Source organism: Periplaneta americana, chromosome 5 (genome assembly GCF_040183065.1).
Source record: "Periplaneta americana isolate PAMFEO1 chromosome 5, P.americana_PAMFEO1_priV1, whole genome shotgun sequence".
Classification (NCBI taxonomy): Eukaryota; Metazoa; Arthropoda; class Insecta; order Blattodea; family Blattidae; genus Periplaneta; species Periplaneta americana.
This window is the reverse complement of record NC_091121.1, coordinates 108,387,963-108,414,150: the sequence shown is the minus strand read 5'-3', so window position 1 is coordinate 108,414,150 and position 26,188 is coordinate 108,387,963. Positions and strand designations below refer to the sequence as shown.

Sequence of the window (26,188 nt, the reverse complement as noted above, 5' to 3'; positions counted from 1 at the left end):
CCAGCGCTATACTAACTCGCCAACCAGGTCGACCAGTGTAAATGTCTGATTATTAAGGAGTCCTCTGAAGTTGAGTATTTGGGCATAATTTTCGGCAGTCATTTAAAGTGGAACCAACACATTAATTACCTTTGTAATAAATTAAGGGAAAAAATACTTACTTACTGGCTTTTAACGAACCCGGAGATTCATTGCCGCTCTCACATAAGCCCGCCATTGGTCTCTACCCTGAGCAAAATTAATCCAGTCTCTACCATCATATCCCACTTCCCTCAAATCCATTTTAATATTATCTTCCAATCTACGTCTCGGCCTCCCCAAAGGTCTTTTTCCCTCCGGCCCCCCAACTAACACTCTATATGCATTTCTGGATTCGCCCATACGTGCTACATGTCCTGCCCATCTCAAACGTCTGGATTTAATGTTTCTAATTATGTCAGGTGAATAATACAATGCGTGCAGTAAAATAATAGCCTATATTATTTTGTTTTATTGAGGAATTACTTGTCAATAAGTTTAAGCACAATATACTTAACTTTATTTCAATCGATAATTATGTATGGAAATATAGGAAGGGGTAACTTATTTAAATCCAATTTTAATCCACTTTATTTATTGCAGAAGAAATTAATTAAAACATGTCTTCATAAACCTATTGATTTTCCGTCTCAAAAATTGTTTTTAGACTTTAATGTTCTTAAAATAAGACAAATTTATTATATTGTATTAATAAAATTCATACATAAAAATCGAAATAATTCTGAATTGTATTCTCATAATTATGACACAAAAGGTCTGAATTCTTTAAGATTGTTTGAACCAAAATGCAACACTGCTACAGTATTTAATCATAGTAGTAATTTAGGCCCAATAATATATAACAAATTTATATTTAAATATCCTAATCTTGTCAATTCTAATAGTTCTAGTATTAAATTTAAAAAGTTATGTATGGATTTTATAACAATTGAAAAATTGTAAATTTAAATTTACATATTCTTGTTGCGTAGTAGACATAAGACAAATTGTATTATATTCTTCTTAATTTCAATTCAGGAATCCGCCCCTGAGAACGAGTTCTACTCTTTCAGAGGGGAACTAAAGTTTTTCTGTGTATATTATATTTTATGTTACAATTTATTAACAAAATAAATAAATAAATAAATTGACAATCACAGAAGGATATCATTAGCGAAATTATAAAAATATGGAAATGTTTTCCCCCCCACATTCGTCATGTTTAGCATTTCTATTTCTTCCTTAGGCATTCAAAATAAAGTACTTTACCCTTCCCCTTGAAAAGAGGGACACGGGCTAGGGACTGTCCTCGCACGTAGACCGCTTGGATAGGCACATTGTACTACCCGGAATGGAATGGTCAGGCCCTAAAGTCCCCCGCGTTATAGATTCCGTTACGCTTCGCCTCCGAACTCTTCCACAGCCTGCAAAATCCCTTTATCTTTCCTCGCAGGCATCGCCTCGAACCTCCAAACCCAGGTCCCACGAGCTACCGTGAACACCAGGGGAGAACCTACTGTAAATAACACTACCACCAACAGCTAATGACCACATACCGCGGGGTCTAATTTCGGTGGAGGCCAACAGCCGATTTTACATCGGAGCAAGACCGAAATATGAGAAAGAAACGGAGATGATGAAAGAGTGAAAGTGTAATTATGATGGCGAATGCGTAAGTTACCCAGCAATTCTGATTCAATTAGTTAAGTGAAAACCTCGGAAAAATCATAAACCAGGTATCCTGTCTCAACCAGGGTTTTGTACCCGGGCCCGCTCGTTCCACGGTCAGACATGCTAATCGCTACTCCAAAGCGGTGGACGCTTTACCCTTATTTTTACTGTTACACTTTTTATAGATAGAGTGGCGTACAGCCGGAGCCAGCGTTTTTGGCATGTGTCCTAGAATATAGTGCCCAGTTTGTGAGCATGTTGCTAGTGCAGCTGAGAATGGTACCACTTCCTATATACGTCACATCAGCCATTTACCAAACCCTGTTTTAAGACTGACTACGGTAAAGGTAAGACACTAGTACTTAACGTTCCCATTACTTCTTTCACACACCAAAAACGGTGACGCGGACTGCAACACTCGTAAGTCGTGGATTTATACCTAGGTAGATGCGTGATTTGCTTCTAATGTGACGCCTATACGTTCTTTCCAATTTTGTTAAAATGCAGCATTTTACTGTAGTCGTTTCGGACACTGTTGTAATGTGACCTAGGTGTAGGAGATGAAGGCTGAGTAAGAAGATTCTGGAGAAAAAGGACCCCCCCTTCATACCTTTTACGTAGATGACTTGCAACGTAGTCCGAAACGACTCTGGTAAAGGCCAATGCTGCATTCTTAACTGAAAACACTGACGTATGATTAGCATAGCGCAAGGCACCCATGACAACCCCTGGAAAGCACAGGGCATAAGAGATATTACGCAAGGAAGGTGAATCCGAGCTACCCTTCAGACTATCGTAGTCAGGTTCGCTTGGTTTCTTAGCCAAATTTAAACTTTAGCCTATATGTAAATATTAGTGTATGTTATGTTTTTTTATGATTGCAACTGGTCGTCGGAATAACCGGCTTGGAGTCTTTAATTATCCTATAATTTATTTATTTGTGAATTGAGGACTTGTAAGAAGTGATTTCTTTATTTCTTTACAGATATCAATTCTTTCTACAAGTGAAACAAGATATTCTACAAGGTCGACTTCCAGTGACATTTGACCTCGCCGCAGAGCTGGGTTCATACGTGGTACAGTGTGAGTACTACGAGATTTTGATTTTCTATAATATATTTTTCTTGTCTTTGTTTTTATAACCACATTAGTAGGCCTACATGTGTACTAGAGATGAACAAAACTAACTGCTGCTCTCGCTCGCTGTGTTCGTTGCATTTGACTTTCGAGTCTCGTCTCGTCATTCTAGTGCGCTTTGAGTCTCGCTCATCATTATCGAAAGAGCGTTTGATTGGCGTGGAAAGATTTCGTAACTTTGAATAACAAACATCATTGAAATAAATAACATTATAAATGTTTAAATGAGACAAAAAGACAAAACAGAACAGTAGCCCTATCTTAGTTCTCAAAATGTTCTGGTTCTATTATATATTACCCATGGTTATATAAATAGAAAAAAAAAAAACAATTCTCAAGTAAATTTGCGTTTCTAAGAAACATGAAACATAACGTTAATTGCACAATTGATCTCAAACATATGAAAAGAAAATTCCTAGCCTTTTAATAAGGGCCTAGTAATTAAATAATGACTGGGACGGATTTTTATACACTGAAAGGTACTTGATTGTTTATACATATATAACAGTTGTCAAAGTAGATAAAAGTTCAGTCAGATATAAACAGCTGTTGTGATTTAAGGCTGCTTGACGTTTGGGACTTTGGGAGTGATCAATCTCGACGTCTCGAAACACTCACAAGCAGTCTCTACGTCAACGACGCGAGTATACAACATTGTCGTGCGGGTTTTCGGCTTTGCGGGCACTGTTAGTCTTGCTTTCTCGATCATTGTTCATCTCTAATGTGTACACTTGTCATGGCACACTTATTCATTTTACGCTGAATCTACGCGTTTCGCAGCAAAATACTTATTTACCGCTTAACCCCTGATATTCCTTCGTGTGCTTTACTTTCTTGAATTATTATTCGAAATAAATATATATGAATAATTTACTGTGCTCCTAAGTAAAAACTAACACTTTCGATTTTTTCACTGCATAAATAGTTAATTAATTTTTTATGCTCTCAACTTGAAACTCTTTACGATTCATGTAGATATAGATATTTTCAGAATGTTTTTATTTATGTCTGTGAAGTGGAAAGATTCTTATGTTTCTTTTAAGCAGTCTGAATATTCCAATGTGAGATTATAAATGGAAAATTATAACATAAAAATCAGTTTAGTTATGTTGGCTCAGTCTTGCCATTAGTTTCAGTCGTCAGACATAAACTTTTATTTATTTTCTCATCTTCCGGCGTAATCACTATCTTTCGGCGTATGCATTAGCCTCATAGTGTGTTTTGAATCGTCTTAATATAGTGATATATTTTATACACGATAGAGTTCGCTTGTCACGAACATAAAATATTCGAATATTCTGCATCAATCTGATCTTGCTTTCGTGTGGGATATGTAAGGCACAAATTAAATATAACTATGTAATTTTTATAATGTAACAAATCTGAAACCTCTGCTTGAGTTTGTATGTCTACGTGTATGTTGTAATATCAAGAAAACAGATGCCAAGTAATCTTTTTTCTTGAGAAAGCTACTGAAATATTCAGAGAATAAAATACTAATCGATTATAAATTCTTCATATGACGTGTACGTGTCAGTTCATTTCAGACTATAATGATAAGCCTAGCCTATATCATTTCTTAGTAGACAGATACACGATGGTGTTTTCAGTTCTTCCTGAGAGAAAGGCTTCATAGAGCAGTCGCATTCCACATTTTACAGCTTACAGTGGAAAGAATTTCAATTTCATGTAGTCCATCTTGAAGCATGTCAAAATCTTGAATCACGTGACCAGCATTCTTCTTCGTTCATCACAGTGCGAGTCTGATAGACATCTCGTGTTGTGATATGGCAGACAGAAATTCTGGTTTTGTTGAATTCCTAACAGCAGGGAATCCGCAGAAAATGTGCTTCCAACTTGTATATTTAACAAAAATCCAATACACATCTAAAGTAAGAACTTTTTCCCCCAATACCCAATACAAGAAAGTGGAAATATTTTTCATAACTGTCGCTAGGGAAGCACGGTGAACAGATATGTATGCCCTTAGGCTTTAAAAGTGTAGAATTTCACACGGTTCATAAAGTGCAGGCCTAGAGGTAGCCACACACCAACTAAATAGACTGAGTTTATTTGTTAAAATAATGTATAAAAATGCTCTTCCTTGCCTTGCTGCCATAGTTTTCTAGACTTTCTGTTACGATCAGATCAATGCAGAGTGTTAACGGCATCAACTACCAAATAATACCGGTGATAGAGCATAAATTACTGAATAAAAAAGTTTAGTGAAGCTTTCTATAATTTTTGTGGTTCCCTAGAAAAAATGTTATTGTGAGTCTAATTTTTTGGGAATGATAGTAGACCGTCATTATTTACTTCGGTCCGCTACGTACATTGCAACTATGGTGATATCCTTGTTTACAAATCAGAATCTCTCTATTGTGGTGGTGTTAGCATATGTTGGACGGAAGGTCATTGGCATATTGGGATATTTTAGGAATTAAAAACAAAAATAGAAGAAAAAGCAAAAGTTCACTACACATCATGTTTAGTAGACCGATATGTACAGTCTGTATAATCTTGACAGTTAATATCGTTTACATCCTATATATTAGATGCGGATTGGAGTACAGATGTAATTATTGGATGTACCGTATTTACTCGTATATTAGGCCCATTTCCCCCTCTGTTTAATGCAGAAAGTATAGCGGCTGTTATATGCGCATATGTAAAAAAAAATCTGCGGGGAAATAAAGTTCTTAAAAGTTAGGTAACAGTAGCTCTAAATATATAAATTAGTTTAAATTGCCAATACATTTCCTTCTCGAAATAAATCATATTCAATTTAAATTACACAGAATAACTCGCTCGCTTGTTGCTGATTTTTACATTGACACCCGACACTAATTTCTTTATCTGAATGACTAACGTTGGGAAGTATGATATGCGAAAACCGATACCATCAGTAGAAGAAGAAATGGAATTTGTATTTCTGTCTGTCCTGTGGCAATGGAAGAACTATTGGGAAAGAAAGAGTACGGTAGTAGTGTGAGGATGAACAGACAAAGAGAAATGTTCTACGTAAAGATTTTTTCTTTGGTCCTACAGAATTTTGTTACGGTTACCATTGGTTATTAATGGAGAAAATTAGCTTCGGCGAAGGCCACTAATAGAAAATACCAAATGAAAAGGATTCGATCCGGTGCTGTCGATTGAGCTTCGGCGTAGCTCAGTGGTTAGAGCGCCCAGTGCGTAGAACTGGAAACCCGAGTTCGATCCCCGGCGCCGGAGCGAATTTTTTTCCATTAATAACCAAAGAGAAATGTTGTTTCTCTTTGTAAGCGCGGATAAAATGGAGAAGCAACGAAATAATGGGACAGAGGATGGTTTCAGAAGCGAGTTTTACTTTGCAATCTTTCCATGAACATTTGTAATTGATAATGTTCACTATGGTGCAAATGTCTTAGCAGGAATTCAAAACCCAGATCTTTATACTGTACATAATATATCGGAGAGATCGAATATGCGGATATATATTTTTTCACATTTTGTTCTTAACTATGTGCCAACTATGGTGTTTCTCACTGAATGCAATTCATTTTATGGGAATTTAATAAGATGCGGTACGTTGTCGTCTTGTACAGTACATTCCTGAAAAGGGATATTTTGAAATTTTGGGGTAATGTGGGGGGGGGGGGAGATAAATCGGAATATCGTCACAAAAACTGTCCCAGCAAGAAAAACTTTCTCTAAAAACTCCCAATGAGTTTATCCCTTAGAAATAATTACATCGAAATAGTGTTTCTCTGCTTTCTGTACCGGAATTGAATTAGACACGGCGGAATGAAGGCAGGGAAAACGGAAGCACAGTGAGAAAGTCTACTCCAAAGTCATCTTTCTACATTACAAGTTAAAATTAGGTAAGCCATATAATTTGAATTATCTTTTTGTAAAGAAAAACGGTCGGTTTTATGGGTATACTTTTGGACACTTACTGCCCTTTATCTTCCGTATAACATCATGGCGTCTACCGCTGTGGAGTAACGGTTAGCAAGCCTGACCGTGAAACGAGCGGGCCCGGGCTCAAATCCTGGTTGGGACAAGTTACTTCCGGGGTTTTCCTCAACCCATTAAGAGGAAATGCTGGGTAGCTTTCGGCGTCGCAGAACCCTGGACTCATTTCGCTGGCATTATTACTTACATATCATTCAGACGTTAGATAACCGCAGCAGTTGATAAAGCGTCGTAAAATAACCCACTATAAAAACATCTGGGCAAAGAACTGATCCGCGCAGAAAGGAGATCCCTGCCTCCTGACTTTCATCGTCATAATGCATCCAAGGCAGTCATTGTCCCTAGCTTACCTTCCAAATGAATATTTCTCTACCCTCATATTCAGTAGCGCAGAAAGGGAGCGAGAGGAAATTCAAATACATGGAGTAGACTCTTCTATTAGGCGCACTCAAATCTCCTTTGTTATCTTGGTGTCTCGGGTTTCACCATGTTATTTTGTCTGTTCGGGTGTGGTGGGATGGCTTCATTATCCACGTGTTTTTCAGTGCCTGGTTTCTATCATCACGTGGCTATGGCGTTGGGTTGCGTGACGGACGTTCGTCAGAGATAATGGCAATAATATGAAATAAACCTGATGGCTACTGGAGAACACTCTTCACCTCCTAGACAAACTACTGCGTGAAATAAGGTATCTAATTCTGTCCAGCCGTTGTATATATCTTCCCTTACTCGCACATTCTGGTGAGGGAGTGTTGCAATGTTCGTATTGCATCTGTCTGTATTTATATGATGAAGAAAAGGGTCATCGGTGTTAAAGTATTCTACTTGTTTACCGTATGTCTGTTCAGTTATAACTATTGCGCTCAGTGATGATGATTATTAGCATCATTGTGAAATGGAAAAATGAGAAAATTAGATGGAGGCGGCCTTGAACTATTTCAGTCATTTCATGATACCGGCAGCATACTGCATCGGACATTCTTTCTCAGACAGGACGGTTTTGTCTCGGATCCTTCGATGTGACGGTGATTACACGCATTATGAAACTGCAGCAAATTGCATGAGACGAATGTCCGATGCAGTATGCTGCCGGTCTAACGGGAAAATCAGTTTGTATTACCGATATCGAAGTTCGTATTTCTTAACCATAAATATGTCTCTGAGGTAATTTAGTCGTCCTTGATCACATGCCCGTTGTGGCATTTCAGTCGTCGTCTTTGTCCATATATTCATGAAGCATCTTATCTCATTTATTGGTCACATATCCATAAGGCATCTTATTAGTCTTCTTTGTTCATATGTTCGTAAAGCATCTCACCTCAGTCGTCTTCCTCAGCCCCATGTCCATTCTAGCATTTCAATAGTTTTCTTTGCCCACATGTCTGCGAAGCATCCCAAAGGTCTTCTTCGGTCACATGTACGATAGTCATTTCATAAATAATGCACGCGTTGGTAGAACTGTGAAATGGATAATGCAATATAAATGAAAATTACGTCAGTTGCAGTTGAAGGAAGAAAGACGTGTGTTCGTTTCGTCTATGGCATACTCTGTGTTTAAGTAATGAGAGTTAGAAATGGAGCCTATACAAGTCTCGGGCACTGTGGCGATTGAAGATCAAAGATCGTACATTGAGATCGACTGTTTACGTGGCAAAAACTCATTTGACTGTGATTTCAACTCCGGCTTGAAGTGTCTAATCCACATTTCATCAATAGCGACAATTCTATATATATATATATATATAAAGTTTGACCTTCAAAGTCGAATCTATGTTTCCTCAAGTTTGCAATGCTCAGGTGCTTCTGCTTCTGTTAAGCAGTCAAACAGGGATCATTCGCTCAGAAATTTGTATCTTCTTCGAATCATTTGTCAAAATACTGAATTCTGAAGTCTGTGGAATCCCCGTAGCTTCTGAAAGTTCTTCACACGTTCCTCGAAGATCTTCTTCAAGAGCATCCGCCACAAGTTTCACACTTTGTTCATCCGTTGATGTTTTCGGTCTTCGTGGTCTTTGCTGAGACTACCATCATGCAAACGAATAGCCCGATGAGAAACTGTACTAACTTTACTACGATCCACAGTAATTAATCACAAACTGCACTTAAAGCGCTGTGGATTTCTGTGGGGTTTTTACCATGTAAAGATTTGATGTTTAATCTTCAATATTGTCACAATATCCGACACACGTGTAGGTTCCATTTTAGTTGTCGTTACCTAAACACAGAGTACGCTATGGGCGAAACGAACACACGTGCTTGTTCCTCAAGCTTTCAACTACAGCTGACGTAATTTTCATTGGTGTTTCTTCATCCATTTCACTGTTCTACCAACGTGTGCATTATTTATGAAATGCCCCACGTACATTCTATCATTTCAGTCGGTTTCTTGCTCACATATCTGGGAAACATTTAAATGGTCTTCCACGGCCACATGTACTTTCAATTATCTCACTCAGCCTTCTTCTTTACCCACATGTGTGGAAAGCATTTCAATCGTCTTCCACAACCACGTATCCATTCTGGGATTTCATTCTTCTTTGCTCACCTGTCTAGGAAATATCTCAGTCTTCTTTCTCGGCCACATGTTTATGAGGTGTCTCAATTATTATCTTTGTTGAAATGTTCGTAAGACTTCTTATTTGTCTTGGTCTTACGTTCATGAATCATCTGTCATCTTTCTCGGCCACATATCCATAAGGGATCTTATTCTTCTTCTTTGACTATATGTGGCCTTTCTCGGCCACATGTCCATCAGGTGTCTTAGTCATTCTCTTTGCTGACATGTTCGTGAAGCATCTCTGTCATCTTTCTCGGTCACATGTCTAGAAGACATCTTATTCGTCGTCTTCATCTACATGTTCATTAGGCGTCACGGTTGTCTCCCTCGGTCACATATCTCTAAGATATCAACTAATCATCTATTAGTAGTGCAATCCTAATCATTCATGGTAATCAAACAAGGAATCGAATTATTACTCTGATGTTATTTTTTTATATTTATCGTGAATATGTATATTGTGGTTTTACATTGATACGTGTGGGCTTCATGAATTTGTCTCGCATACGATGTAGGCCTAAGAGTCTTACATGGCCCCTTAATGTTGTAGAGATATTAGAATATAGAAATACACCCTGTGAAATACTGTAGTATCTTATTTTATATGTTGAAGACCTTCACACGAAGATGAAAATAAAAATGAAATCGAATCAGTGGCGTTGAGAAGAACTTACTTCGGAAAATTACGAGGATATTAAAGCTGCAACAAGTGGATAGCTTAAGACATTCGGAATGTCATGGGAGGCCTTCCACGGAAAATAGAAGACTGTAGACTGATATGGATATTTAAGGCTAACGTCAGACAATAAAATATAAAAATGCTTGTCAAGAAATTGATACATACCTTCTCACTGCGAAGACGTTAGCTGAACACCTAGAATGTCAACTTTCCACGCTGCTAAGCCAAGTTCGAGTCTTGGCGTGTCCAAGTAGAATTTATAGTGAACAAAGACTGTGCTTGTAAATTTTCGCTGGGTATTACCATTTCATTTACCAGCATTCTATCATTGCTCCATTAATCATCATGCGGTGCTAAATAGAAAATCCTTCTTGGCGTACCGAGGGCAACGCTACGGCGACAGAAAATTTACCTAAGTTAAGAGCAATTGTACCATTAACTGCAGTATTTAAATATGAGAATGAAGTGGCTATTCAAGTTGTCGCTTTCAATAGATTGTGTGGACTCACATACTGTAATGTACGAGTATGATTTAGACGATATGCTGAATTACATCACTTAATGCTTTTATTAATGGGACCACTTGTGCTTGTAGAGCCCACTACATGAAGTTCAGCAGTATTATTACAAGGTAGTTATTGATTCCAACTACCTACTCGTCTCGTTCTACTGCACCCATAACTCACAAGCTATTTAAACTCTGTGTGGAACAAAAGCCTTGTGTCAAATAAATCAGAATCAAAGCAACAGCATTGATTGGGTTCAAGAACTACTTACTTCATTTGCACACAAGAGAGTCGCACAATTGAGCCTCTCAGTATTTCCGCATTATATATGGATATGAAGTTTTAATTCGATTTACTGTTTATTTTAATTTCATATTAACGTATAAAATTATTTAAAATAAGATAGTCTAACCGCAATTAAAAACGGAAACAATTCAATAAACAAGTGTTACTTATTTTAACGTTAGCTAGTTGTAATCTAGTACGTTTAGTTTTGTGAGGTTAAAAAGTATTCGTAGCTAAAGAAAGCTACAGTAGATATATTTTTTCAAACATAATTTACATCTGAAAAATTATGTTTTATTACCATACATTATCGTATAATTCTCTCTTCTTTCCCTTAAAATTTTGATTAAAAACAATAGGGAAGGGAAATTATGTGAGTTTGTTTCTTTGGAAGGGCATCTCGGTCATTAATGCTGATAATACAAATAACATATCGTCGGATCAGAACCAGACTGTTCCAAGTCCATTTTACTATTATTTTTTTTCAGGAGAGCTATTTTAAGCACCTGACATTCAAAGCTTCATGAAACAATTTGTAATAGCTTCATAGCAACCTTATGGAGAGGAATATTTATAATTTTGTTCGATTCATATATCGTTGGTGTTCGTACAAAATGTCGTATGTTAAAATTACCAATTTTTCAAGAAAGGGAAAATACCGAAAATTTTTGTTGGTTTCAGATCAATTATTTTGAAACTTAAAATATTATCATAAAAACACATCTTGTGATATTTTGCACTTGTATGCGTCTAGAGGGGGAAAAAATTGTTTGAATATTTTTACATATGGCATTTTGCACCAACACCAACGATATGCGGACAAGAACTGGAACACAATGAAACACAGATTTCTCTCTTTTAAAGGTTGGACTTAGAATAGTCTGGTTCTCAGTCATCGATATGTTAATTCACTTGTCGCTTCCATCAGTTTGAACGATTTGTTACTAAGGGAGAGAAATGTGCAATATTTAACTTAATTCAATTGTTATTAAAAATTTTTAAAGGAAAATTTCGCGAGAAAAGGGCTTATGTGTTGAAATGCGGTATTTTCTAGATTTTTTTTTTTTTTTTTTTTTTTTGCAAATACTGTACTAAAAAGAGGGTGCGAAATTTTGTTACAAAATAGTTTCCTGTAAATTATAATTTTTATGAAATAATAATAATAATAATAATAATAATAATAATAATAATGATAATTCTTTATTTATACTGGCAGAGTTAAGGCCATAGGGCCTTCTCTTACACTCTACCAGGTCACAAAGTATTCAAGCAGTTAAAATTTAACAAAAAAAGTTACAGAACAGAATACTAACATATTACAAAGAGAAATAATAATAGCATAATAAAATCGACACTAAACAACATGAAAATAATACTATAATAGAAAAAAAAGAAAGTAAAATACATTGGAATAAGGTATAGCAAAAGCAACTCATTTAGCACAAATGGTTAATATGGAAAACGTAAGGAAGAATATAATAAAATAATAAAAAAAGAAAAAAAAGAAAGAAAATTAAATAAACTTCACAATAAAAGGCTATGATAATAAATTCGTCAACTGATAAAGGGAATAAAAAGAGGAAAGGAAGGAATTTTTACATAACTATCGAAGAGAAAAGGGCTTATAACTGAAAGGAATCTGAGTTGAAAAAGTGCAATTTTAATTTATTTTTGAAACTAGACAATGTCCGACAGTCTCTGACATGTTGTGGTAGAGAGTTCCAGAGTTGAGCTGCAGAGACGGTGAAAGATGAAGAGTAGAAGGATGTTCTGTGTTCAGGAATGGAGAGTGTGATATGGTGTTGTGAGCGAGTATCTATTTCGTGACATATGCACAGAGGACAAAAAAAATACGCTCTATCGTTTGATCGAAGAACCAAGTAGTTCCAAGAATACATTCACAGTTATAATGCATTTTGGACCTGCCTCTTTCTATACATGGTTATTGTTTGGCGGTAATGCAGACACGCTACCACAGAGCTTACTCGGCGGATTTTCCAAGACTAATTGTAATAACCTTTACAAGAGAAACTTTCTCACTAAAATACAACTACCGTATTACCTAAATAATGTTAAAACAAACAGAACAGATTGTAGAGATATATTGGAGTATTCATAGAAGCAAACTATATTTGCATAATCACGTTGATTACATAATAAACATGCAACCAGATTGTTGGGAATAATACGGTCAATAACTTGTTCTTTTTCTACGCCTGATTCTCTTTTAATACGTTACTATGCATTAGTATGCTCGAAACTCGAATATGCAGCTGTATTCTGGAATTTCTATTACAACAATCGATTCGAATAAATTTGAAAATATGCAAAGAAAAATCATATCCCCATGTGCATACAAATTTCTGCCCCGTGACTCCGGATATAGCTATGGTATAAAATTGTCGAAGCTTACATGCTAGACGCTAGGAATTCGGTTATCTGCTCTTATACAAGGTCCTCAAAGGTAATATAACCTTTGAATCTTTCATAAGCAACGTTAGCTTTCGTGTTCCGATTAAAGGTATGCGAGCTCACAAACTTTTCTGTAATATAACTTCAAAATCTTTTCACCCAATCTCCTGATGCATTAAAATGTCAACATACACGGCTGCGAATTACATCCATTCATTGTATAGATTTATTTTTTATGATAATGACTTAATTACTTAATGTTATAATAATTACTACTTATATCATTGTTTGTTTTTAATTTTTCATTGTTATTGCCCTATTATTTTTAACAGTATTATTAAGAATTTCTTCCAAGTAAATTTCTATAATGCAAATCATAGAAATAGTACAATTTTCCTTGAAAGAAATCCTCACGAGTTCCTATGACATATCGGGTATGAATTCAGACACCAAAAAACGTGATGTGTTCACAGCGTGATATTAGAAATTATATTATTTTCGTTCTAACCTAACATCTCTCTTCTCACGGCGGGAGTCTAGCCTCACGGTGCGAGATATTTCTGTTTGTTTCAGTTGGTATTGAAACCGATACGAACATTCTTACATAAAGTATAAAAAGTAGATATATAATAATTTATAACTATTCGGTACACCAAAGCAATTTAAATAAAAATATTCTGAAACTAATTAGTCAGTGTATGAGATACAAGGCGTGCATGGTAATGTGGCCTACATGTAGTGCAATATTTTATCTCAAGGGCAGTATAATATAAATAACAAATCCTAAGACTTTGTTACCAATGTGGCAGGGTTGTGGGAGACGGAAATTTACGGCATTGATCAGCGCTCTGTATTGTTCAACGTTAATTGGGGATACAGATTGTCGTAGAGAACCACAATGAGTCATTCACTCAAAATGGTCCTCTTCCAAGGTGATTCTCTTGATATTCCTTGTACATAAAACATTTGTATTCCATGTTCTCTGTCATTTATTCATTCAAGTCTGATTATTCTGGACATGACTAGCAATAAATTCAACTGTTACCTCAACCTTATTCGAGATTTCATATTATAGACTTTACTTACAGCAATAATAAGATAGTCCAAATAATACATGTAATAATAAATGGATTACCTTGGACCTTTAACTCAATTAACTAGTAAATTAGCCATAGCCGTAGCTCAGTGGGCTGAGGCGTTTGCCTGCCGATCCTAGGGTTTGGGTTCGATTCCAACCCTGGTCTGGTCTTAAGTATTCATATAGGAAGAAAAATAAAGGAGGTAAATTTGCGAATTCTAAATGAGGCAATAGAGCAAGTGGACAGCTTCAAATATGTACTTGGGGTGTACTATAAGTAATAACATGAGTTGCTGGCAGGAAGTCAAAAGTAGGATAGCAATGACAAGGAAGCTTTTAATAGAAAAAGGAGCATCTTCTGCGGACCTCTGGAAAAAGAACTAAGGAAGAGGCTGGTGAAGTACTTTGTATGGAGTGCGGCATTGTATGCGGCAGAAACATAGACATTACAACGAAGTGAAGAGAAGCGACTAGAAGCATTTGAAATGTGGATATGGAGAATAATGGAACGTGTGAAGTGTACAGACAGAATAAGAAATGAAGCTGTGTTGAAAAGAGTGGGTGAAGAAAGAATGATGCTGAAACTGATCAGAAAGAGGAAAAGAAATTGGTTGGGTCACTGGTCTAAGGAGAAACTGCCTACTGAAGGATGCACTGGAAGGAATGGTGAGCGGGAGAAGAGCTCGGGATAGAAGAAGATATCAGATGATAGAGACGACATTAAGATATATGTATCATATGAGGAGACAAAGAGGAAGGCAGAAAATAGGAAAGATTGGAGAAAGCTAGGTTTGCAGTGAAAGTCCTGTCCTTGGGCAGAACACAATGAATGAAATACTCTTTATGTTGTATGGTTTTGTAAAGCTATTCCCTATTTATTGTTGTTATTAATATCAACCAGCCATCGAGGCTTTGCTCCGGAGCGTGCTTCTTTAAATTCTGAACCGACATCAACATACAGAAATAACGGAACTATAATCCTTCAAATGTAAACCTTTTCATGTCCTTGTAATGTCCATGCTACCATAAAATGAATGTTTTAATGCATTTGTTGCAACTCTTACGTTTAATATTAATTCTTGATTGGTTGATTACAACTTTAACTCCTGCATATCATTAATGTTAAATTTGTTAAGGTAAGATTAGAGACCCTATACTACCAATGTTAAATGAATCACCTTTGATTATCTTTATCTCAGAAAGTATTACAGATTTGTCTACGAAAATTTTGCTACTGAATGAATATAGGTCATTCCGTTGTTAGGGGTATGACAAATAGTTTGTTATATTGTCTAAATACTTAAGATTATATCAGTTTATTATCTTTAAGGAGTTGAAAAAGCTATGGTATAACCTCTAATTACCTAGTTCTAGATCCATAATGATGAAATCCATATATTTTGTCTAAGAAAAGGGGGAGGGGAAGACTAAATGTTACGGGTGTGACAAAATTTTCCATTGGCATTGCGAATTCAAAGACCAGTTGATACGGAATGGCCCATATGCATCATGGATGTCAAATAACAGACTACCCTAAAGGCTATTTAGCTGCAATATTTATGGAAAAAGAGACCTTAGACGACTAAGAAAGCGGTGAAGAGACTAGCTTTCAACTAGCGTTCAAACTGAAGCGGAACAATCCAGAAGACCTAATCCAAGATAGTTCATAATGATATTGTTTATTCAACTGTCTGAAGACAGGTTGGAACCTCGTAAGTGATGTCAATAAGGCATCACTCATAAGGTAACTAAGCCAGGAGATAGTGGGGTAGGGTAGCCAGTTCCTTTCCCCCCCCTCCATTGCATACATGGCTGACTAATAACATATTACACTAATCAGACTTCAGATGTATACAAACAACCCATTGACCCATCGCCAAGTGAGATGTACTGCCTGATAATAAATGTAGCCTACATATCGGCCAGACCCTGAGAATGTTGATGTTAACAATTTATTGGTGTTTTAAGACGAAACAGAAGATCCAATATTCGAATGTGGTTTTCACTATAAAACTTCGTGTGAATTATTTTCCCACTACTATTCTAATTGTTGTAACTGTTCTAATTTATTTTGTAGAAGGTTCCTTGCTAATAGAAACACAAAGTTTGGATTGCATAGACCTATTTTAACTTAAAATTCCTTTGAGAGGTCATTATTTTGTTATAATTCATCCACATGAAATGGAAGCAGTCACTTCACCAAAGACATATTTCATGGCCGAAATGCATATGTTAAAATTTTTCAATATCTCTTCACAGTATTTCAATCTTTACTTTATATTATACCGAAATTACAGATCCATCCGCAGTTCAGTAAATTACGTAGTTGAAATATAAGTGCAAATGAGCCCAGGTTCGAAGCTCGCCGCATCCAATAAGATTTTTTTATGCAGAAGGAACTGAATGACAGCTTTCTTCCTTTACGTTGATTTCCCTTGTGAACTTAATTCCATAATTGAATAATTTTCGGGTCATCAGCCCTGACTAGCCTCTGAAATTATAAAGAGGTGTTACAGAAATAATATACAGTACGTCAGTGTCTTCAATATTCGGAACTCTGTCCTTTCTAAAAACCGTTCGCAAATTCTTAGTTCTATTACTTTTGAGCTTTTTTTCCCGTCCTTTGAGTAACAGTTAAGACTCAGCACCTCTGCATATAGTGTGTTGGACATTGTGCCACTGTCACAAATCTGTGACACAGTGCAAGAGGGGTTGGCCCCTAAAGGGAAACTAAGAGGTAGAGCTTAAACTGAAGGGATTAAATCCGGCGTCGGAATTGGAATCCGGTGTGGCTTAGTGGATAGAACGTCAGCACGAGAGTTGAAAACCAGGGTTCGAATCCCGGTGCCGGAGAGAATTTTTCTCCTCTCCACCGATTCTTCATCATATGATAACGCAGAATTCTTGCATGGAAATATCATATGTACTTCGGTACATCGCTATAATGTGAGTATAATGTATTGTCATAGATGGAAATCGGCATTGTGTTGACACCAAATCTTTAACATTTGTGAATTATGACATAAAATTGTCTAGTTTGAACATTTATGAATTAAAATTCTTCATGGAGACGAATGCGTAGGAAGAAAGAAATGGAGGAATTAAGAAGAAAGGAATGAAAAGCTGAAAGTTAAAGGAAAGCAGGAAAACAAAAGGGATAAAGACAGAGAGAAATGATAAATTGTAATTATGTAGATTTGTTGTAGATGCTTACGTAATCTTCATGATGTCCAGTCTCGGCGGTGTCATGTTTTATAATTCAAGTAAGCCGTTGTTAACGTGGCCAGACAAGAAGTCTGTATATTTTCAATTCTAGGTAGCCTGTAGATCCTCGACACTGTCTGAAGGAGATAAACCGGATGCAGGCGGACGTATATCAGTCCCATGGTCATTTTTTACATGGATCCGAAGAAGGCTGTTCGTGAAGTAGTGGATCTGCATCTTAATTTACAAGCCAGAAAAAGTGTATGAAAATGGATAGAGTTTTTGTCCACAAGACGCAAGAACAAACAAATGGGAACGTCTATCGCAAATTTAATGAAGGATCCACCGGATGTAGAAAGCACATGTTTGGCTCCGCAGCATCAGCATCGTGTTCTTATAGTCCACTGTTTGAGAAATGACATTACAGTATCACTGGGATTCATTAGCATTGTAACTAATGTACAGGTATTCACGCTTTTCTCATAGCAGAGCTAGTTGCCCGACGAGCATTTATCTCTCTCAATGATCGATTAAAAATTGGAGATATTTATGTAATTTCATTAAATTTTAAAGTGGTAATTATTTTTTTCATGCGAAGAGTAAGAGAAAATATTGTGATGTAACAAGAGCACGATTTCTTCATTTTCACGGAAGTTAATTGTTTCAGCATCCCTCATACGTAGGAGTGATTCTGGACTTTGTCTGTCTGCCTGAATGAGTTGTTGTTGTTGTTTAGTTAACTGTCCGAAGACAGGTCTGGACCCCACAAGTGACACCATTAAGGCAACACTCATGAGGCAACTAGGCCAGGAGAAAATGGGGTAGGATGGCCAGTTCCTTTCTCCTTCCATTGCACACATCGCTGACTAGCTACATATTCAAATTCGTAAGCAGCACTGGGCTGTATTATAGGTCATTCGGCATCTCGTGAAACCAACCTACGCGTGAGGGGAAGAAAAATGTATACTGGAAAGCTTCCTCCCTCGCTACGCTTTCACTTGCAACAATACGTTCCATAATGTCTGAGAGGCAAATTAAACATTCCCGGCAGAGGAAGGGCGAAAGATAATTGCTACTCAGCCAATGGCAGAGATCACATTCCAGACTTATATTGAAGTTGGACGGAGGTAGAATACTTGAGACCGATCAACTTGAAGATAAGGGTGGGATGTGACCTCTGTCATAGGTTGAATAGCAACTATCTTGCTCACTTCCCCCGCCGGCAATGTTTACTTTGCCTGTCAGACATTATGGAACACTTACCCCACCATAAGGTCCTTACTATAAGCTACGGCACATGCATACATTTGGTTTCACAAGATAACAAATGATCTATACAACATATATATTATTGGAGCTATAATTGTATATGTTTAGTAATAATTTGAATCGTGGTCCCCTACTGTTAATGTCATCTTGAAGTATAGAGAGAAACAGGACAAATCTCATAATTAGGGTCAGAATCCAATAGGTAGCCTATATCAGCTCGTTGGAGCGTAGCAAAAGATACACGTTAATTCCGAAATGAATATACCCGTTGTAGTTACGAGGAGAAAGGAATCGGGGTGCCCTTCCACCATTTTGAGAGCTTCTTTTCCCTACTACACAATTTACGTGCACCCCTCATCAGTTTTCTCCGCAATTTACATAGGGAATTTACGACCGCTCTAATCTTATTCCGGAATCTACAAATTTCGGCTCGTTGAAGGCCTTAATGGCAACTTCAGCGGTGTTAAATCACAATCTGCGCAATTTCTTCTTGGTGGTTGGGAACAAGAAGAAATCACATGTTTGTAGATCAGAATCTGACTTTCCTCAGTATTGCTAATCTAAAGCTAAAGTTCCTTTGTGAATATCCTTTATTACTCTATCCTAGAGCGTCGGTCTCTGTGTTTGTTAATATTTTTGTCTTTAACTATACTTATTATTGGAAACAATCATAACAGGATACAAACTTACGTCACGTTACTGCGATTTCAATTTAATGTTAAATTTGTCGAACTTGAAAGATCGTCAGTTGTCACTCACAATGGTTCTGTACCTTGAAAAGATATTTTCATAATCATATGGATTGACAGAAGCATTGTTAAATAAATGTTGGGTCGTTCGAAAATATTTTTGGTTCGTGAACTTTGAGTGCGACTTGTCTTCCAGAAAGAATATCTTCAATATGCTTCATTTTGGTATAAGTAGTACCAGAAACTTTTTCACGGAACTCGTGTACAGAACTGAAGTGATTGGTATTTCTTGCGTTTTACTTCGAGCATATTGAAACCTAACTGCAGACCCTGGACAAACCTCAATCTTGGGTGGGTGGTACAAATACATTACGGCATCACATGTCTCCAACAGTCAATGAAACTACATGATTATTATTTTTTAAATGGCGGAGTAGTCACTTGTGCTCTAAGAGCAGTTTTGAGGTTAATTGCGACAAAATTTCTTCTATGGAGAGGAAGATGTTTGCTGGTGTCAGCATTCAGTGTGACAAACTTTCTGCATCTTCTCTGCTTTCAAGATTTGCGAATAAATCATGCGGATTAAAATGGTTCAGCATTATTAAAGACCGATTTTTATAACAATTAAATACTACATGTTGTCATGTTAATATCTTTTATGTGCACCTAATTTAATTCCTTTTGTAGAGACTTGCTTACAATTTTTTCTTCTTACGTTGTCACTTTGATGCATTTTTGTCCATTTTTTTTTTTTGTTTACATTAGGATAGAGATTGAATCAAGTCTGAATTTGGTACAGTATGTAGTTGACATTTTTTAAGTTATTTTTAAATCATGTTTAGTTATGGAGGAACTGTAAGCCTACATTCAAAACGTAAAAGAGAATGTTAATTGCCTTTTTACATGTATGGCAGTATTATTACATACTTCAAAGTGAATGAACAATGCTATTGTATGCTTTTGTATGCTCATTGAGCATAAAATAGCTTGACGTAACACGTAGTTCTCTGTATTTGTGACAGCTGGACCAGATTTGATCCATTTATCCAAAGCACAAAAGAAGAATAGAAAATGAGTAGGATTAGAGTATATAGAGGTAACACAGAAATTGTAGCATTATGAGACATTGTTATTATTATTATTATTATTATTATTATTATTATTATTATTATTATTATTATTATTATTATTATTATTATTATTACAAACATATTCAATTACATTTAAAATGGGGGAATATATCTAAAAAAATATAATTTCATAAAAATCTGGACCTACTCGTAAGAGATCGAATTCAGGTCTATTAGTGAGAAGTCTTAAAAAGAATTCAGTTTCGACTATGACTGAAAAAAGAGTGACATAGTAAAAATTGCGCTTGGAAATTTCAGTCGACGTATTTCGGATGATATTAGTGCTGAGACTTGGCGGATAGCAGGAAAGGAATATCTGAAGGGAGTTTCCTTGGTTCTCGGGGTAAGTGGACCTGTTGGTCGTGCAGTCGCGGGCTGTCAGTGCCATGTGCTGCGATCGATTGTCTCCCTGTCTGGGGGAAGATAAACGCGGACGCGCGAAACCCACCGTGGAATCATATTTATGACGACACGACACATAATGGGGCGCACTGCGCGCCGGCTAATCGCCGCGACACCAGCTTCCGCTGCGGCCGGTATCAATGTAACAATCCACTCTACTATGCCCGCTGCCCACAGAGAACAGGAAGAACGTAATTGGTCCAAAGAAATAATAAAATACAGCCTATAGCATTGCACTCTGAAAGCTATTGTAAATTAAATGCATACTGTATTGAGATTTGTAATTATAGACCGGCACAATATGCGAAACATTTTGGCAGAATATGAAAATATGAAATAAATATTTCAGTGCAAAAATATTTCCTTCCTAAATCATTTGGAGCAGGTTTACATCATTATTTACACAATAAGCTGTCGGGGATTAACAGATTTGTCTAAACTCAATATGCTACCAACTAAAAAACAATAAATCTGCATAATTAGACAGTTTTTCGCACCATCAAATCCTTAACTGAATGCAAAAACTGCGTAAATAAAATTTTTAAGCTGAACAGAACAAAAAAGAAAGTTTCTACTTTGGCTGGAGTCAACACTGGTTACAATAGGCCTACAATACAAGTAACGTTTCTGTATTTTCTATTTTCTGACAAAATATTATAACTTTTGTCAGTTAATAATGTTTTTTATAATGGAAAACCTATGAAGTTGCAAAAAAGGACAAATTAAATAGACAGCAAAATTGATGATTGAAACCCGTTTAATATATTAATTTACACGTACATAAATGACATGGCAACATTGAAAATAGTTTGATTGGATTCGAAAGAATGAACAAAGATAGAATGGGAATTACTTTCTTTTTCATTTGCTTCTTGAATTCATTAACGCTACGAGTTCAATGACTCTAAAGAGGATTTGGAGATTTTACACACAATGAAACATATATAACATCGTGAATCGTGCAAATTCTTGTTCGCATACCGCTAGCAGGAATGGTTTATAATATAAAATTTCATATTTTGCCTGCCAAGATGATGTTAATATAGCAGACGAGGTAAGATCTGTCCTGTGACCCTATCATGCAGCGTGTCTATATCACTAATGGGTATGGAGGGGGAACATAAGATTTTAGTGTGAGTTGAATTTCCGTGTTTGTAGATTCTGTAATATTAATTGCCATCACACCTCACACACCAAACTCTTTTTCTGATAGCTTAACCTTTCTCTCCTCGCGCAACTCAAATGCCAGGTCTTGCCTCCTGAACTTACGCCGACAATCTACGATGCACATTAAAATGTTTATGTTGCACTGACACGATATTGAAGCAGATTTTTCCAAGGCACTCCCGTTTCCTTTACCATCCTCACTTACCACCGTTGCAGTAGTAATTTCAGCATCGAGAATTGTTACACCTACCGTCTTATACCAGTTCTACGGAGAACGTTGCACAAAACAAGAAACAAAAACATTTCTGGGCTTTAAACTAACGCTTGAGTTCTCATATACAGGGTGTTAAAAAGTATCCAATAATTTAGGAGGTGCTAGTATGCTCAGAACAAGAAAGTAATGTCTAATAAACATGAATCATACAACACATACTTTCTGAGATCTGAACACTTGTTCACAGGAGGTGCTCAATGTGACGTCCATTCATGGCAATGCATTCTTCTGCCTCTCGGCATAAGGAATCACACATTCTTCGAAATTTGTTTTAATGCGTTAATAAGAAAGTCCTGATAACGATCCCCAGTTAATCTCTGTGGTAGCACGTATGGCCCTACTAATCTGTCACAAAGAACGCTTGTCCATAAGTTGATTGCGAATCGGTGCTGATGCATTCTTTCTTCAACTGCATGGGGATTTTCATCAGCCTACATATGCTGATTACGAAAATTCACAACACCATCTCTGCTGAACCCAGCTCATATCCGCTACCAGGCTTTTGTTTTCAGTATTCCTTGCGACGTATCATTATTCCATGCCAGGGGTGTCAACTATGGTAGTCTGCTGTATTGTAGGGCAGAGAAATGCATCGTCATGAATGGACGTCACATTGAGCACCTCCTATGAACAAGTGTTCAGATCTCAGAAAGTATATGATGTAGGATCCATGTTTTTTAGACATTATTTTCTTGTTTTTATGCATACTATCGCCTCCTAAAATATTGGATATTTTTTTTAACACTCTGTATATTACGTCATCAACAAAATTGCATATCGGAAGTTATGAATCAGTAATTTAATAATAGAAAATACTCTGAGTGCTTAAAATTATCAGTGTCAGTCATTGGATATTTAATTTCCTTGGATATTTAATTTCCTTGTTTTCACTGATATTTTGGGTTAGAAAAAATTGGTCACTTTATTACATGTAGGCTATCATCAACGTTCAGGATGGGAAACAGCAGCTCTTCTGCGCGATACATTATATAACTACCGGTACTTATTTGACACAATTCACAAACTTCATTAGCGAGAAGTGCGCCTTCTGCCGCAGCTTTCGCAGACTTTTTTAGTAGGTTATTTTACGACGCTTTATCAACATCTAAGGTTATTTAGCGTCTGAATGTGATGAAGGTGATAATGCTCGTCTAACACCGAGAGTTACCCAGCATTTGCTCCTGTTAGGTTGAGGGAAAACCCCGGAAAACCCTCAACCAGGTAACTTGCCCCGACTGGGAATCGAACCCGGGCCACCTGGCTTTGCGGTCAGACGTGCTGACCGTTACTCCAAAGGTGTGGACTTCACAGACGAGTAACTGATAAAAGCTTCAGGGTCCGAAACCCTAATTTCCTTCTATACCATCTGAAGTCCATACTACATCCTGAATTTCAGCCTATTTTTAACTATTGCAGATGACAGTTGAATTGAAGGAAAGATAGACAGTGTTGGTGGAATTATATAAGAAACCGGGACTACTCCCAGAAAACCCCCCTACAACGTCTGAAACGTGCGCTAGCGTTTGTACCACATACGCAAGAGTAATAGGTGTGAGTTCGAAATCCGTTGCCAGTTTGATGTCCAGTGTTGCATCAGTGGAGGCCAGACATCGTGCTGACCTTACTTCACGAGATGTACGCTGTAGCATATCAGATTGCTTTTCTTAGTGTAAACCTCTGTATAAGTTCAAAATTCTTCGACAGATAGGTATGATGGATATTCAAAGAGTCTAATACAACAGGTAGGGTTGGTAATGTTTTATAATTCCCTATTCTCATATTATTATTATTATTATTATTATTATTATTATTATTATTATTATTATTATTATTAGTATTATTATTATTATTACTATTATTATTACTATTATTATTATTATTGTAATGAAATATCACTGTTACGCATTACTGTCCATACCTGTGGAGTAACGGTTATCGCGTCTGACCACGAAATCAGGTGGCCCGGGTTTCTATTCCCAGTCGGGACAAGTTATCTGGTTGAGGTTTTTTCCGGGTAACTTTCGGTGCTGGACCCCGGACTCATTTCACCGGCATTATCACCTTCATCTCATTCAGACGCTAAATAACCTAAGATGTTGATAAAGCGTCGTAAAATAGCCTACTAAAATAAAAAAACAAACACAAGTGATGGTAATGTTCCGTACTCTTCCTCAAATTATTTGTAATCCACTTAACATCATTTGTCTCTTTCAATAAACATGTATTGTTTGCACTATCGTTTAATCTACCACCACTTTGTTATTTTTTAATCTCATTAAATAAAACAAGAAACCGCCATCAATGTTGCCACGGTTGTTGTGGTGCAAATAATATTTTATGTAAATAAATATCGTGAAAGATATAGTCGAAGCCTGTGATGTATAGGGAAACTCGATTTTAAAAGTCTGAGTAAATCCTATTTCACCATTAGCAACAGCAGCCTTCGATGTTTCAATTAAGTTAGAAAAAAGGGGAAATAGAGGATTAGAATAATATCAAGCTTCATGGGTTCTTTCCGAGGCTTTACGTACACGGGGTAAAAAAGCAGCCAGTAATGCAATCGACAGTAATGGCGATATCATGTTGACATTTCAAAATTTCCTTAAAGACACAAGTAAGTCAATTATTAAGTTTGGTTAGAGCTTCGGCTGTACACTTATGAGACCTGCGACAAAATATTGCGAGTCCCACAGAATTTGTGGTTTAAAAATAGATGTATCTCGGGGAATTCCCATTTATCATATTTTCTATAATTAATATTCATTGTTATAAATAGTACAGAAATCAATAGAGAAACTAAAGCACAGCGCTTTCTCCGAAGCAAAATTCAATAAGACTCTTTAGGTTATCGTCTGGATTTTTTAGGTACCGCTATATCAAAATCCGAAATTCACTTTATCAGAAATCTCAGATTTATAATTTATACAATCATTCTATGTATTCTGTTTGTATGGTAAGTATATTTACTTAATTCCAATTCCCGAAGTTTCCTTCGTTATGCTTAAAAAAGCTATGCTTGTCTCTACAGCAGATTTCTAATACATAAAAACGCCAAAACCGAGCGAGTTGTCTCAGACGGTACCGCTTGAGACTCGCATTCGGGAGGTCCCGGGCTCAAACCTCGTGGTCGACCAATCTGATTTGGGTTTTTCATAGTTTCCCTCAGTCACAAAGGCAAATGCCGGATTGGAAATGATTCATCACCGGCTCAATCACCAATATCATAAACATTAATCAAAATCTACCTACAATCAGTTGCATGAACACAAGCCATCTACACCGGTGTAGCTCAGTCGGCTAAGGCGCTTGCCTGCCGATCCAGAGTTGCGCTCCGGCGCGGGTTCGATTCCCGCTTGGGCTGATTACCTGGTTTTTCAGAGGTTTTCCCCAACCGTAAGGCAAATGTCAGGTCATCTATGGCGAATCTTCGGCTTCATCTCGTCAAATACCAACTCGCTATCACCAATTTCATCGACGCTAAATAATCTCGTAGTTGATATAACGTCGTTAAATAACCAAATAAAAAATAAAAAACAAGCCATCTACAACACACAATGAAAAAAAGAACTCAAGAATAGTAAAAACGACCTACTGGTATACCTACAGAACCTGAAAACGCGCTATGACCACAGATGTTAAAGCGTTTATAACAATAAACTTAAGAAAAACAATGTTGAAATGAAATTACGTACCACGTAATCATTGTACTTTTATACTGTATGTAATTCCTCTTTCAAATGAAAGAGTCAAGTTGTA

General features: G+C 36.7%; 1 protein-coding gene across 5 annotated transcripts in view; it reads left to right on the top strand.

The window, feature by feature from the left end:
- The window catches only part of LOC138700074 (band 4.1-like protein 4), a 1,160,862-nt gene that overhangs the window by 858,213 nt on the left and 276,461 nt on the right, over window positions 1-26,188 (top strand). For all 5 annotated transcript variants that reach the window (XM_069826390.1, XM_069826389.1, XM_069826387.1 and 2 more), the window contains exon 6: window positions 2,675-2,772. In XM_069826390.1, the coding sequence (XP_069682491.1) occupies window positions 2,675-2,772 (98 nt within the window). The remainder of the gene's footprint in view (window positions 1-2,674; window positions 2,773-26,188) is intronic.